The 14,579-nt window shown below is 36.8% G+C and overlaps 1 protein-coding gene across 1 annotated transcript in view; it reads left to right on the forward strand.

Annotated features, from left to right (window-relative positions):
- The window catches only part of CCDC171 (coiled-coil domain containing 171), a gene marked incomplete at its 3' end in the record, with an annotated part of 67,710 nt that overhangs the window by 32,726 nt on the left and 20,405 nt on the right, over nt 1-14,579 (forward strand). Inside the window, exons 10-12 of the mRNA XM_026052743.1 lie at nt 6,265-6,367; nt 10,942-11,048; nt 13,855-13,944. Of these exons, the coding sequence (XP_025908528.1) occupies nt 6,265-6,367; nt 10,942-11,048; nt 13,855-13,944 (300 nt within the window). The remainder of the gene's footprint in view (nt 1-6,264; nt 6,368-10,941; nt 11,049-13,854; nt 13,945-14,579) is intronic.

Here is a 14,579-nt window from a genome sequence, read left to right on the forward strand (position 1 = left end):
AGTAGCTCTCAAAGTAAACTTACCTATGGGTTGTGGATTCTCTATCACTGATCATAAAATGAGTATTATCTTTAATCAGCATGTAATTTCTAGGTATGTCATGTTTTTTAGTTCAGCTAGAAATTTAGTTTGTGGAGGTCTATAGTCTGCATTTAGAAAAGGCTGTCGGGCTCTTCCGACTAGATGATTCCTGTTTGTTTTGTTACCTGAAAACAGAGCAAATAGAAGAATCATTATGATGTTTTGTAGATAGGTATTTTCATTTCTCATGTATCAATCTGTGCTCCTCTTGCCAATATTTTAGGGCACTGCTTCAACAGCTGGCACTTGCTTTTCTTTCAAAATTGTATTCATTGGCCATTCTTAGTGTGACTTAAGAAGTTGTGAGTGAATGGCAGAGCAGTCACCTGTTCAGTGGCTTCAGAGAACACGGATCGCTGCGTTTCAAGCAATGCAAAATGGTTCATCTGCCCTTTTAGTCCTGGAGGTTACGGAATTACTCCATATGTTGTTGCAGTGCTATCACTCCCTAGATAGAYTGATAAATAATAAATTGAAAAAACAGATAAAGTTTGTAGTCTTTATCATCTTCCTTTTKGGAGGTTTACAGCTTCTTCCATGCAAGTGGATTTTAAGGTCTTGAAAGATATTTGGTGGCCTGGTTGTTTTGCAGAAGTCTTCTTGTTTGGTACTGAAGGAAGAAGAAGAGGCAAAAACATCTATGTATTATAACTGTTGTTCGTAGTGACTGGGATTTATTATATATTAAAATGATATTTATTAATTTAAAATAATAGGTTAAAGCTGACAAGCTTCTAGTAAGAACCTCACTGATAAGCTAACGCTGTTATATCAATTTTCTTTTCTTTCTTGTGTACCCTAGTGAAGTGTGTGTTATATTTTGGCAGRTTAGAGTTTCAGGAGAAATGGCAGCATCGCTAGATAGGGTACTCAAAATGAGCAGTATGTAACTGGAAAGGAAAAAACTGCAGAATAGATTGTCTCAGTTAAGAGAAAAGCATCGTGTTCACACAGGGCTGGTTGTTTTTAAGTGTTACGCTGGAATGATTTCAAACCACAAGACCATCTTGATCAGGTAAAAAAAAATACTCATTTGTTGGGCAGTTTTGTTGCTTGCCCCCATGGAATTAGATTTTTATCACCTTGGATGGCTTRATATTTTTCCTGAAGACTCTCATGTTTATTTGGGAAGCAGTAGTGACTGTGTGTGGTCTTGTTTACTCAGTCTGGAAAGCTTCTTGCTATTTTTCTTCCCAAAATTAAAAAACAGAAGGCTGTAGCAAAAACTAAATATAGATAACATTGTTTCCAGGCTTCCCTACACTCATACCGAAGCTGTGTGAAAATGTTTGAATCTTCTCCTCCTTTTATTTCTGCATCTTGCWTTTTTGATCTATTCATTCATTTCCTGTATTTCATTTTAGTGTTAGACATTCTGAGTATATCCTTTGCACTGCAGACTGATAACTTCATGTTCTATGGCTTGCTGTAATACAAGATAATATTTTTGTTTGTAAAATGATTCAGGAAATAATACCAAATCAATGAAAGTTCTTTGTTTTTGGAAAAGCAGATCAAATATGGGGAACAAATACATTCTCTGAAGGCTTTGAAAAGAGCATTTTACTTTGTGGCCAGCTTAATACACAGTAAAGTAGTTATGCTCCTTTTAATTTTAAATATCAGCATGTTGCAGAACTTTGCCAGAAATTTGCATGGATCAAATGTGGTAGGATCTGCTAGTATGAAACACAACTGCTCATGAATGTTCAGCGTGGCAAGATCTCAAAATTTCCATTGTGCTTTTAGTAAGGAAATTGGTCTCAGACTTGTCATTATTTCCAGTGAGGGTTTTAAGAATTTGGTGGTTGAGAAACAGGAATTTGGAAGAGTGACCATTGTGGTTCAGAWCTTGATTTGAACTGGAACAATGCCAGCCCTATTCCTGCCCCATGAGAAGAAAAAGAGGTGTCGTGAATAGTTTTATAAGTTATTCAGGATGTTTAGATTTCTGTCACCTGGTAGTGGATGGTCTCTAGTTTGTAGCAGTGAACAAGAGGGTGACCTTTCTTTGATGAGAAATGTGTATTGAATTTTGAGGAACTTGCCAGTTCACTATAGAGTATATTGAGAAAATGCTGTCCTTATGAGTAGTGTATTTTACTGTAAATGTCTTTTAATTAGGATCTGTTGTGTTTTCATTCACTTGTCTTTATACAGGCATTACCAGGAGTAGTGTAATCAGTTTGTAAGTAGTGCCGGGGATTACACCTGAGGCTTGTCTGTCTATTCCTGGTGGCAAATAAATCCCTSCCTCTTGCAGGTGTGTTTGCATGCAGTGTGCACGTACTCTGTGTGTTCAGACAGTTTCCTACGTTGGTTACAAGTTGGAAGTCAGGACCTTTGTGTTTGTGAACATGGTTGCTGTACATTGCCAGTGGTGGTCATTATATTATCCTTAAAGTAACAGCCGTTAAGAATTGCACTATCCTAAGTATTGATTGAGCAGAAAATAAAGCAACCTAAGGATTATGATYGTGCTTTACAAATTCTAATGAACAGAATCTGCTACTCAAAGGCAAAAYGTGAATCTAATTTTTAGATTTTCCTATTTTTAACTACGTGGTAGAGTATTCCCAATACCCACCTAATAGTTCGTTTTGTCTCCCAATTTAGGAGGAGTTTTCAGTCTCTAAAATAGATGGAAATAAATAAATAAAACCCATTGATATTAAGCATATGCCTAAATAACCTTGTAAAAAGCAATCAATTTCATAGTTTACTCAGGAAATAGAGGTAGTCAGTCAAACCTTGAAATCCCAGCACTTGGATATTGGTATCAAAAAAAAGCTTTAAAAATTGCCTGTCTTTTTTTGTTTGTTTGTTTGTTTTTGTTTTTTTTGTTTCATAGGAGGGAGTTGGTTTTCTTTTAGTATTCATGCTTGGCAGCTTCACATTTGTGCCACTTTGTTTCCTTAAAGATTGTGCATGGTGCACATGCTAGCACTTTTGTAAAGCATTTACTCAGACAGTGACTGAACCATACTGTTTTTGGAGGCCTTGTGCATTGTTCTTTGTCACTTGCTCTGGCATCACCACATAGTCTACTTCTACTTTTACAGTGAACCAAGTGAGTGAGTCCACATGCAGAAGGAGACACAGGAAAACAAACAGTGAGGAGCTGTTTCCAGCAGTTTTCCCAGTGCTCCTTGAGTCTAAAGTCCCACGGGGCACTTCAGACTAGGGGCTGCAYGGGCTGTTCCCTGGGCTGGGAAGGCGGTTCGTGTCCCTGCGAGTCTCCTGCTGCCTTTGCTTTACTTGCAGCTTGTCAGAATGGCCCGTTTTTGAGCTTGGAGGAGGTGATCTTTGAGCATCTCCTGCACGCTCATGGATGGCTCATCCCGACCAGGACAGCTGTGGAAAACATGCTTAGTCAGCCCCTAAAAATTGGCTTTGCAAAGGCACCTTCCCACCTTTCTGTAAAATGGGCTCGTAAACTTTCTGTAAAATGGGCTCGTGTTTAGAGCCCTGCCACCCTGTGTCCCTCTTGAAGCCGCCTGGGGAACAGTCCCTCAAGTAAATCCACAGTAGTTGTGCAGGAACTGCTTCCCCTCACACAGCTGTGAGTTTGGGCAGCAGTATGGGAGGGAGGTAATCTCACATGGGATAGAGARACCTGAAAGAAGGCACCTTCAGCAGCTGCCGTTGGTTGTGTGCTTGACTTCTGCAGTCCTTGTGGAATCTGTTTTCCTTTCCATTTTCATTTTTGGAAGCAGAGAGTTGTTATCAGCAGTTTGTGTTCAGCCTCAAGAAAAGAAAGCTGAGGGAGATCTCCAGTTCCATCAACTTCCAAACCAGTGCTTATAGAGATGGCAGGGCTGCACCGTCCTCAGAGTGCCCAGCAAAAGGATGAGTGGGAACACACAGTGCAAGCGCTTCTTGGAAAAGGGAAATTCCTTGTGGGAAAAAAGATCACATGGGGACGGTGAGGTACTGCGGCGAGTGTCCTGGAGCAGCTGTAGAGTTTGTGTCCCTGAAGATACGGAAAACTGGACTGCACAAGGTCCTGAGCAACCTAATCTGGCTGTGGGGCTGTCCGTGCTTTGAGTGGGGAGTGGGATCAGATGAATTCCAGAGATTCTGTCAGCTTAAATTATTCTGTGATTCTGTGACATTGTACATCCTTATTAAATACCTCTCAGTGGGATGTAAGAAATATTTTTTCTRTGTTTAGACTCTTTTTGATTCATACCTGTGCTCAGATTCCCAACATGGTAGTTTACAGTTTTCTTAAATTTGTAACAACTGCAGAAATTGATTCAAAACAGAAGTTAGAAAGGAAGAATACTAAACTGTTTGTAGCTAATACATAGAAGAGCTAGCAAGTCTAAGGAATTTCCTTTTGATCTTTTGTACTGTTGAGAAATGCTGAAACTATCATAGTGAATCTAGATGCAGTGAGCACAGAAAGTGGTCAAGACTAAATATGCTGCAATATACTGACTACTGGCAGTAAGGTAACTCAAATGATGGAAAGTACTTGGATGGGAAAATAGAAAAATCCTAAAAAATTGATATTTTCCCATGGGAAAAGATTTTTCAGGGAAGATACAGTCTGACTTTATACTGGAGTTTTTAAAAAATATGAAAGAGTATATTTATTTTATTGTAATAGTGATCGTGTTCTCATACTTTTGTAATATGTGCAGGTTTTGAGATGATGTCAATATATTAAGGCAAATGATTTTAATGTTTGCATCCTACAAAATGTTATTAGATGGTATGCAGGAAATACAGTATCTATTTATATAGAGAGTTCTATACAGGGAAGAAGAATATTTATTTTTGGATGTAATTGAATAAATTGTTTTAAAATTCCATATGAAATATAGTGGAAATTCTTATACAAGGAAAAGCATGTAAATGCTACAGGGGACCTAACATTGAAATACACATATGAATAATATATTAGTTGATATACAGTACATATAATTAAAATTGAAAGAGTAAAGCAAATTTATAAAATATTTAAACTGAATAGTGAGGAACACTGCAGAGAATTAGCTTGCCAGTTATCTGCTACCAGCATCTAGCAGTTTTCTTGCAGTGGGTGTTTCCCCACTTGAGAAATAGACTAGATCCTGTATATTCGATGAAGCATAGTTGCAGCAGTAGTTTATGATACAGAAAAGAGGGCAAGATTCTTTCTGGTGCAAAAAGACTAAACTTTCATAATAAAATACAAGTGGTAATGATGCAAATAGGTACTATAACTCAGAATAAAAATAAACTGAGAAATTAGGAGTAATGAGATATCTTTAAACATGATCTTTGACTTAAGAAAATTATGAAAAGATAGCTATACCTAGTTGCCTCTTGACTTTTTTTCTTTCTTTTATATCTTCATGTAACTGACCAGGGATGTTGCATTTTGTCAGCAGAACATTAAATTACTAGTCTGTTTGAAAAGTAAAACCTATGAATGCCYCTCTACAGAAATGTAATAGAAACTTCATTCTGACCAGAGTCATGGATGAATCTGTAGTTAAAGTCTGTGAGAGTTGCAGGTTTTATTGTCAGATGTAAGTTGAGATTTCATGCAATGTTTCTGTTCAATCATAAATCTCTGCTATAAAGCCTTTCTACCTTCAAAATACAACCAATATCTAAATGTGAAAGATAGGCTCTACTCAGTGAAGTTCTTACTTTAAGAAAAGTCATTTCTAGGAGTTGGAGGATTCTGCTTCTTTGTATTCCGTGTTTCAGGAGAAGTTTTTGAGACTGGAGAAAGCTCCACTGAGCACGGAAGACATTAACAATTGAAGTAGGCAGGTTTGCAACAAGAGTAGGTGTGGGATTTGACCRAGTGCCAAATCATGGATTTCCAGCCAGTCTGCCAGTAGTTTGGTGTCTTTCTAGATGCCCTTGTAGGGTGTAACAATAGATTTCATTGCTTGCATAAATAGGCAGCAATTAATTAGCCTTCACTGTATTTTTAAAGCAGAAGATTAGGATTGGGTTTTAAAATAACCAAAAATATTACTTATTCTGGCTACTGGAAGCCTTAAATCCTATTGCAAACATATTTCAGGGTTTCATGAAATCGTAAAGAACTGATAAGAGCAGGAATCATTTAAAGGAGAACAAAATACCATTGTGATCTGTATTTCTTCTGTTTACTATTTTAATGGGTTTCTTTTTTTTTCTCCTTCTTGTCTTGTCTGTATCTCCTGTCAAATAAAGGCCAAGAAACACCAGGCCTTTCTAACAGAGACGTGTGAAAACAACACGAGAGAGCTGGAGTTACTCTTGGACAGCTTTGCTATGTCAGGCCAGCGGACAGCAGGTTAGTTGAAGGTATAAAATGACAGATGCATCTGTCAATGTTCCAAAGTCACTACATTGTGGGAATTCTGCAGATGCCTCTTGCATTCCCTCTTCTCAACATGCTTTGATTTGATGACATGATAAGAGCAGTTCTCACAGCAGTCAAATGGCCTTGCTAGCTGAGAAGGGGTGACGGAATGTGGACCTGCTGTTGTCAGCCCAGAGCTTGATTTACAAATGCCGGGGTCTATATGATCGGTCAGAAAAGGGCTCACTTGCTGTGCTCTCAATCCAACTGAGAAAAAAGTCCTTACAGTATACCTGCAAAGGGAACAGATGTTTTGCCTGAACTGAGCCAAATTCTGAGGCAACCTTCAGCAACTTAAAGGTCATATATTCACAAAGGTTGTGTAGGACACATGGTRTAACACACTACTTCTTACTGTTGTCTGTGGAATAGTATTTTATTGCATCTAGAACGGTATGAATATTTCTCTGATCAACAATTAAATGTAAGTGGTTGTCATTCTGGCTTTATGTATAATTATTGTATCAAACTCAAAAAATTGCTGTGTGCTTCAACACTTGAGGTGTTAGATAACATAGACGTACTGAATTTTAACATAACAGCTAGTAGCCTTTTCAAGGTGAAGGTAGACTATTTTAAAATCTTTGTTTAAAACTGTATAGAAGTTTTCTATGCAGTTCCTGTGGGAAAGTTGCAGATTGGATACAGAATGTTTCCAACTTACAGAGCAAATAAATTGGGAAAAAAGCATCCAATTTTAGCTGCTAGGTAAACCAGGTTAAAAAAATGCTAAAAGATCAAATGCACTTTTCTGTGTAAATGTACTGTTTCTGTTTAACCACAGTAGACATAAATGGATGCTATAACACCTTTTAATGGAGATATACATATATTCTAAGATACCTATTACAGCCTGATAATGTCTAAAACGAGTAAAGAACCTTTTTAGGTTTCCAAATAATTAATTGGCTTCAGTTTAAAACTATGAAACATTGATTTCCTCACTTGGGTCATATAATTTTTTATTTAAGAACTGGAATCACTTCCTAATCAGTAATCCTAATCAGTAGAGTTTTGTTCCATAATTATAGTTTTAACTCTGATAAGTGGTTTCTGTAGGTTTACTGAAGACACATCTGCTATTTCAAGCTGTATGTTCTGCTCAGACTTGCAAAGTTACCTATTTCTGGAGGTTTTTTTTCAAGTCTGGAGGGAGCAGGATGCTCCTGCTAATGTACAGTTCCAAAACAATAATTGTCTTTTGGGCTTTCTGTTCTCCTTAGTGGCGAACTTTTCAGAGAATAACTGTCTTGAGCTGTTCTTGTCTTATTACTTATTAGCATCTTATTCAGTAACTTGTGTGTTAATTTTCTGTGTTATTTAAGGTAAACTTTGAAAGAACTTATTTGAACAAATCTCATTTTGAAGCTTCAGAGACGGTGTAGTCACTCAGTTGAGGCAGAAGGTCAAACTTACCCATCATGTGAATTGAGTCTTCATAGCTAATGTTAAAGTAGACACTGACTAAAACATTTGTTCCACAATATCACTGCACTTCTGAGTGCAAAATGTATTTTTATTTTGTTTTTGAAGATTGTTGCCTTGCTGTCTTGTATTTAGAAATTTTTTAGATAATAATAATACTTGAAGTAGGAAAATCTATGAGCAAATGAAAATCAAAACTTTTATTATATCTTGATAATCTAGSTAGCCGCAGAGGGTAGGTAGTATGACATGAACCACAGCTGGATGGTCAGTCATTCCTTCTTTTATTATTTTTAGCTTTTATCTGAAATGGCTGAAAGGTCTCACTCGCTATTAAAGGTCGTATCCCCTCAGTTAAAGGATAGTTTCCATGCTTTTTGGACCTTCAAAAGGAAAAAAAAGGATAGCCTTTATATTTGTAAAATTGAAAAATACATGTATTTACCATTTTTTAATACTGTTTGTGAAAGAAAAAGCACAAGCCTACATCTTCTCCATTTTCAAGTATTTTAAAAATGTTCCTCAACATTGTTGTTCTTATTGGGAAATATAAATGATGTTCAGTTTATCCTATTTTTTAGGATCCTTTTATATCTTATGTTTATCATATCTTGTGGTTATTCAACTACAGATTTGGTGCTCAACAAATTGGTCTTCATTTAAGGCAAAATGTTCGTGTAATTTCAGGAATATTAAAAAAGTGAACTGACAGTGTTACCCACTTGGACCTGGCACTTCCCTGAAGTTTGACCCAAAAGCTTACTTGAGTGATGTTGACAAATTGCTTTATTTTATTTATTTATCTATTGTTTCTTATTGGCAAAGTAGACCCAGCAAGACAGCCATGTTTGGATTATTTTGCGTTTCTCTTGCATTGTTGTTTGGTGACGGATGGCAGTTGGCCATAATCAGAGCAGTAGCCTCTGCTCTAGCAGAGAGCAACCTCAGCTAGGGCAGGGAGGCAGAATCTGGTATTTTTGTTGGCAAACTGGGCTGTCTAGAAAACAGCATTGCAGCCAAGGCAGCTATGCTGGCATGGTAAGTTTCCTTGCAAGAGCCTGTTCTGGGCAAACTTGGTCTAAATATAGTTTCAGGGACAGCATTGCACTTTGGGGCTTCAAAAGTGATGATATATTATTTAACTTAATAAAGAAGGTGGAGTGGAAGGCTGTCCCTTGCTTTACTTGTAGTGTTATTTTAAACTCAGTAATATAGCTGTGAGTTACAGCTTCTCAGATCTACAGAAAGAAAAGAAAGAACAGAAAGAAAAGAAAGAARGGAACAAAGAAATTCCATTTCTATGCTGTGAGACGGCTCCAAAATGTTGTTGTATCGGTCCTATAATAGAGGTCATTAATGTTTCTGAGAGTACAGTGTGGAGTCCTGTGCTTAACCTTACCTATGCTTAAGTGATAAAATCAGTAGCATTGTAAGATATTACAACTCTGCCTTAAATGCCAGAGCAAACCCACATTGGTTTGGCTGAGTGTGACTTGACTCGTCAGTCAGCTGCTAAGGGCCAAAATGAAGAGCTCRTGTTTGGTATAGAGCAGGATTCAGCTGTATTCTGTGCTTTCTGGCATTATCAAAGTAGCCAGGAAAGAAATAATTTGATAATTCTTAATTTGAAATTTATATTTTCAGAATGGCAGTTCTCAATACTTTCAGACTTGCACACATACTTATTTTTCTATTGACTGCTGTTGGTGCCCCTTATGGATAGCTTATAACAATCCTACCATGTTGCTTTGCATAGAATGTCATGTTTATTAGATAACACTAACCATAGAATACTTAAAAAAAAAAAAAAAAAAGCCATCTAGCAAGTTCATTAGGGCATCTTTTCTGGCTAAAAAAATTTTATGCATAACTATGGCTGCCCAGTGGAAAGGTTTAGAGTTCAGTATCTGGTTTGACTTTGAAACATCCTAAGTTAAAAGCTCTGAGACTTTCAGGCAGCTTTCCTTGTCCTTCAGGAGTGGTGTAAACACCTGTACGCACATTTAGTTCTCCTGGGAGTTATGATTGATTAGCATCACCAGAAACGAGATGCCTCTGATTTCATGCTTCTTCTTTTGTAAAATAAACATGGTGTTTGGCTTGGTAAAGTTAGTTCTGTTTATTAAGTTTATTAAACACTTGAGGAAAAGTAGTAATAATTGTCTGTTACAAAATCTCTCTGTAAGTGCTGCATGCTTCTGTAAACAAAGGAGAGGAAGAAGAATCTGTCAATAACCTGCTATTTTGCTCTAACATGAGAAAAAGTGAAGAGGCTGTTCTTAGAAATTTAATATCATCTGACATCTTGTGACCTCTTGATCAATATAGTATTGTTTTGCTTTCTTAGCACATTGTACTACTAGCTCTGGAATGCTCAAACTTATGTTCATATGTCCCTAATTAAGGCAACTAGATCAGAAGTCTCGTCTGAAGGTTTAATAAATAAGTGTAGTGTATATATAATGGATATATCAGCTTTAAGATTTATAATTGAAACATTATGTAGGACTCTGCAGACAGATAATAAATTTTTTTTTATTATTTCCTTTGGAGTGAAATTCAAGATCATTTAAAGGGTTTTTAAGATCTCTCCAAGCATAACATAATCATGTGATCTTTGGCTCAGTAAAGCTCTGAGTAAATGAAGTACTGTGTTATAATATGCATGCTTAGTCACAACAGCAAAATAATGGCAGGAAAAATGTAATGTACTTAACTTTTAGGCAGTGTGTTTTTCAAAGTGCATTTCTGTGTGGTTTCAACGTTGGCTGGTCTGACTGAGTGACACAGACTTGACCATGGCTGAAATTATATGCAAGTCTGCATACTGAAAACGTTAAGTAGAAATCTAGTCCAGAATTTGCAGTTCTGTATCTTGCATTAGAGGTACAAGATACCAGTGTCTGTCAGCACTGTTTGTTATAGAAGTAGGGCTGCATACCTTGTGGAAAACAAGGATGTTGTTGGATGTTCTGTGTTGTCACTGTAGCCCTACCTGATTTTAATACCTTTCCTCCACTGTGGCTAGTTTTCTCTCTGAGGCTTTCAGGGCTTAATTTTCATTCTGTATTTTTCTTCAGGCACTTGTAAGGACAAAGATAAACCTCCAAGCCCCTCTGTTGTCCTTGAGACTTTGAGGTGTACCTTGACAGATTATCAGAACAAGCTGGAAGATACGTCTAATGAGGTAACACTTGCACTGTTTGGCTGTGTCTGTATTGCCTTCGGCCTGCAGCGGTACATACTCCTTGCTTGTAACAAAGGTCAGAAGAGTGGGAATGTGGAGCTGACAGCTTCAAATACACCAAAAGAAATAATCTCTGTCACTAGTCTTTCTTTAAGCCTGCCCTACAGTAATGTTTCATTTTATAGGGAGGAGGGGGGGGATTGGTGTTCCATTCATTTTTTTTTTTAATCTTTTAGACTTGTTATTTTCAGTAAGTTTTGGTGAAAATGAGTCTTCTCTGTCTAAGAATTCTRTTAAAAGATGATGGCGCAAGAGTTTGATTTGTACTACAGAGCTAATAAATGTACTACTCTTGAACCTAACCAGTCATTTTTTATCAAATATGTAAACGTGTGTGTGTGCGTTTAAGAAGCAGACCAGTTTTCTGAGATGGTGCTCTTCTCAGAGGTGCTATTCTGAGGTCTTTTCAGATATGGTATGTGCTGTGTAAGAAAGTATAGTTATTTCCATGGTCACTTATTTCTTGTCTCCTTTAGAATAATCTCAAAGGCCTCATTGTTTCTCCAATAATATCAATTTCAATAATTCTACTACCTTGGCAATACTTTCTTGAAGGTAGCAAGATAATAACTGAAATATTTCAATTTTGGAAGTCTTTCCCTCAGATAAAAAAACATAATATTTGCTATGCAGTCCTAGTGAACTTATATTTCCCTGACTGGAAAGTCACAATCTTGCATTTATTTTCTCATTTGTATTGCTAATGTAGTTCAGTTAATCCTCTTGAGTTTAAATGTTTTATGAATTTGTAGCTTTAAAGACTGTGGAAAGAAGTTAGCTACACTCTGTTAAAGTTCTCCGTACAAAATTGTAATTAGTTTATTGCTGCATAAAATTGACAAATACAGGAGAACAAAGTGTAGCAAGATTATAAAAAGGCTGGCACTGTGATTTTCTCATTTCTGTGTTTTGTCTGTCRTTTTGACAAATGCATAGTCTAGCTACTCACTGGCAACATTAAAAAAAAGTATTAGCCTTGCTGCTTTTATTGGAAAAAGAACGATGTCCCGGAAGACCTCAGAGATTGTTCTAAGGGGCACAAAAATAAGTGACCAYGGAAACAATTATACTTTTGTAAACAGCAAGCGCTGTTAGGTGTCTCCCAGTGAGATAAGAGAAGYGATGTGTACACTAGTTAGGAAACTCTTCTGAGACCCAGGTCTGGAAGCTGCAGAGTAAGTCGGAACATATGACCCACAGCGAGTTGTTATTTGGGAGGAGGAGCGTCACGTGGTGCTCGGCCCGGATGAAGAGGCGGCTCAGCAGGCTTTGGCTGAGCACCGGGCTTTGTTGTGAAGCCGTGCCAGAGACAGCGGTGGGGAGACCAAGGGGGTGGCTGCGAAGAAAGCAACGAGAGCGTTCTGACAGAAAGAAGAATGAACTGTCAAGGAAAATAAATCACAAGCAGAGCAGGACCAACTGATGACCTGCCACAAGACTTCCCAGTAGGGCCGCGTGTGACTGACCCTGTAGTTGTCATACAGAGCCAGATCCTTCACGGGGCACAGAAAGGGCAGAGCTCTGTCCTTCTTGATTCCCCTTGCCCCCAAGGGTACTGCTGCTTCTGGCTTTTTGTGCGTTGGATATGTTTAGTAATTAAACTGGTTTTAATAAAACAGAAAATTGGAATGTGAAGGGCATTGTACAATTAAAGTAGGATGTCTTAAAGCAACAACAAGGGTTTAGTTTTGAGTAATTATATAATAGATCTTTTCTACAAAATTTTCCAACAAGACTCCACATATTGATGGAATTATTAATCTAAGTATATCCCTGTATGTATACATGAAACACTGGTGAAACTGTCATGTGTCACATAAATTGCAGTGTTGAACATTGAGTGATAAGTTTTTCTTGTGTGATTGAAGGGTGTAAGAGTGAATTTTTTTGACAGAGTAAAAACTTCCAATTTTATATACTATGGAGACTGGAGTATGTTTGGAGAGGGAAAGAAAGCCAGTAAAATAAAAAGAACCTTTGAAATATTTTAGTTGCTTGCATAATTTGCCACGAATATTTCTAAAGCTGCTCCTAACTAGCGTCAAACAAAAATATAATTTGCAAGTGTATATGTTGTGTAAATTTAGAAATCAAGATATGTTATCTGATTCCTTACTGAATGCTGAAGGACCGGTAGTAAGCTGCCTATATCTGTACTAGATGTCTTCTTTCAGACCTGGACATTGCTAATCTTACGAAAAGGTAACTAAAGACAGAGATGTGCACAGAAATAAATTATCTAAAAAGCAACTATCCAGTTGGTTTGTTTATTTCTTTATTTATCTAGTTAGAAAAGTGAAGTTAGTACATACGGCAGTCAGGAATTGTCTTGAAGGTGGTTACTTTTAATGCACCAAACATGCATGCTTTTCTTAGGGGACATTCCTGCTATTAGGTGACTATTATCCTGTGTTTATTAGAGAATAGAGACTACTCTTAGGCATATTTTTTTTCAAAGAGCCACTGACTCTAAAAACTTACTCTCTGAAAATACTTCCCAAATCATAGTCTGGCTTTATTACATTTTATAGTATATTTCAAAGTCCTCTTCTKTGTCAGACATTTTGGAAAATGATGGAAAAGTTAATAGTAAGCTGAGTTAAAGAATTTAGTATCTGATCTCTTATCTTGACTGTATAGGAAGTTGTGTAGTGGTATATTAATGGTTAATGGTATATTAATTCAACTATATAAACACCATCAAAGGAATTTGAATTGAAAGTATGTTTGTCCTTATTTTCCTCAGCTTGGAAAAATCAAGGCTTTATATGAGATGATGTCAATAGAGCTTGAGGTATCCAAGGAGAAAATACGTTCTCAAAGTCAAGACCTTAAGGTATGGATATATGAATTTAACATAGAAACAGAAGTTTCTACAAGAAATGTCWTTGTCGATGTGTGTTACTCTTTTTGTTTTAGCAGTCTCTATACCATTTCTTTCTATTAAAGAGATTATTTAAGCCCCAGGCTTGTTTGAAGTCATGTTGTAATTATCATGGTTACAATCTATCTAAATCTACATACCTGAGCATTTCAATAGTTACATTTATGAAATGATAATTTGAGATCCTTTATCAATTTGAAGAGTATTGTTTTATATTGAAATCAACCTTAACATTTTTTCTGTTAACTCTGTGTATCTTTAATTTCTCAAGAAAACTAAAAATGAGAAATGCACTAAATTCCTTCTGTTCATACAAAGCAATTTTTTTAAAGTTTTATTTTGTTTTATCAGACAAACGTTTTAGTCTGATTTTGTGCAAGATAGATCAACCTTGACAGTTGTAAAATGTGCAGTCTAATTCTATTTTGAGTAACTGGCAACTGGTGAAAAATACTTAAAACTCTTGTTCAGTAGGAGTTGGTTTTTTTCTCAGTTTGGCTGACACAGTAGTTCTGTAACGTCCTGTCTGCTAAGCTCACTGGCTAAGAGAGTGAGGAAGTCCTGAGTTCCTTGTTAAACTTAATGCA

This window comes from Nothoprocta perdicaria, unplaced genomic scaffold, assembly GCF_003342845.1.
Source record: "Nothoprocta perdicaria isolate Ctin4 unplaced genomic scaffold, notPer1 scaffold_90, whole genome shotgun sequence".
Taxonomy (NCBI): Eukaryota; Metazoa; Chordata; class Aves; order Tinamiformes; family Tinamidae; genus Nothoprocta; species Nothoprocta perdicaria.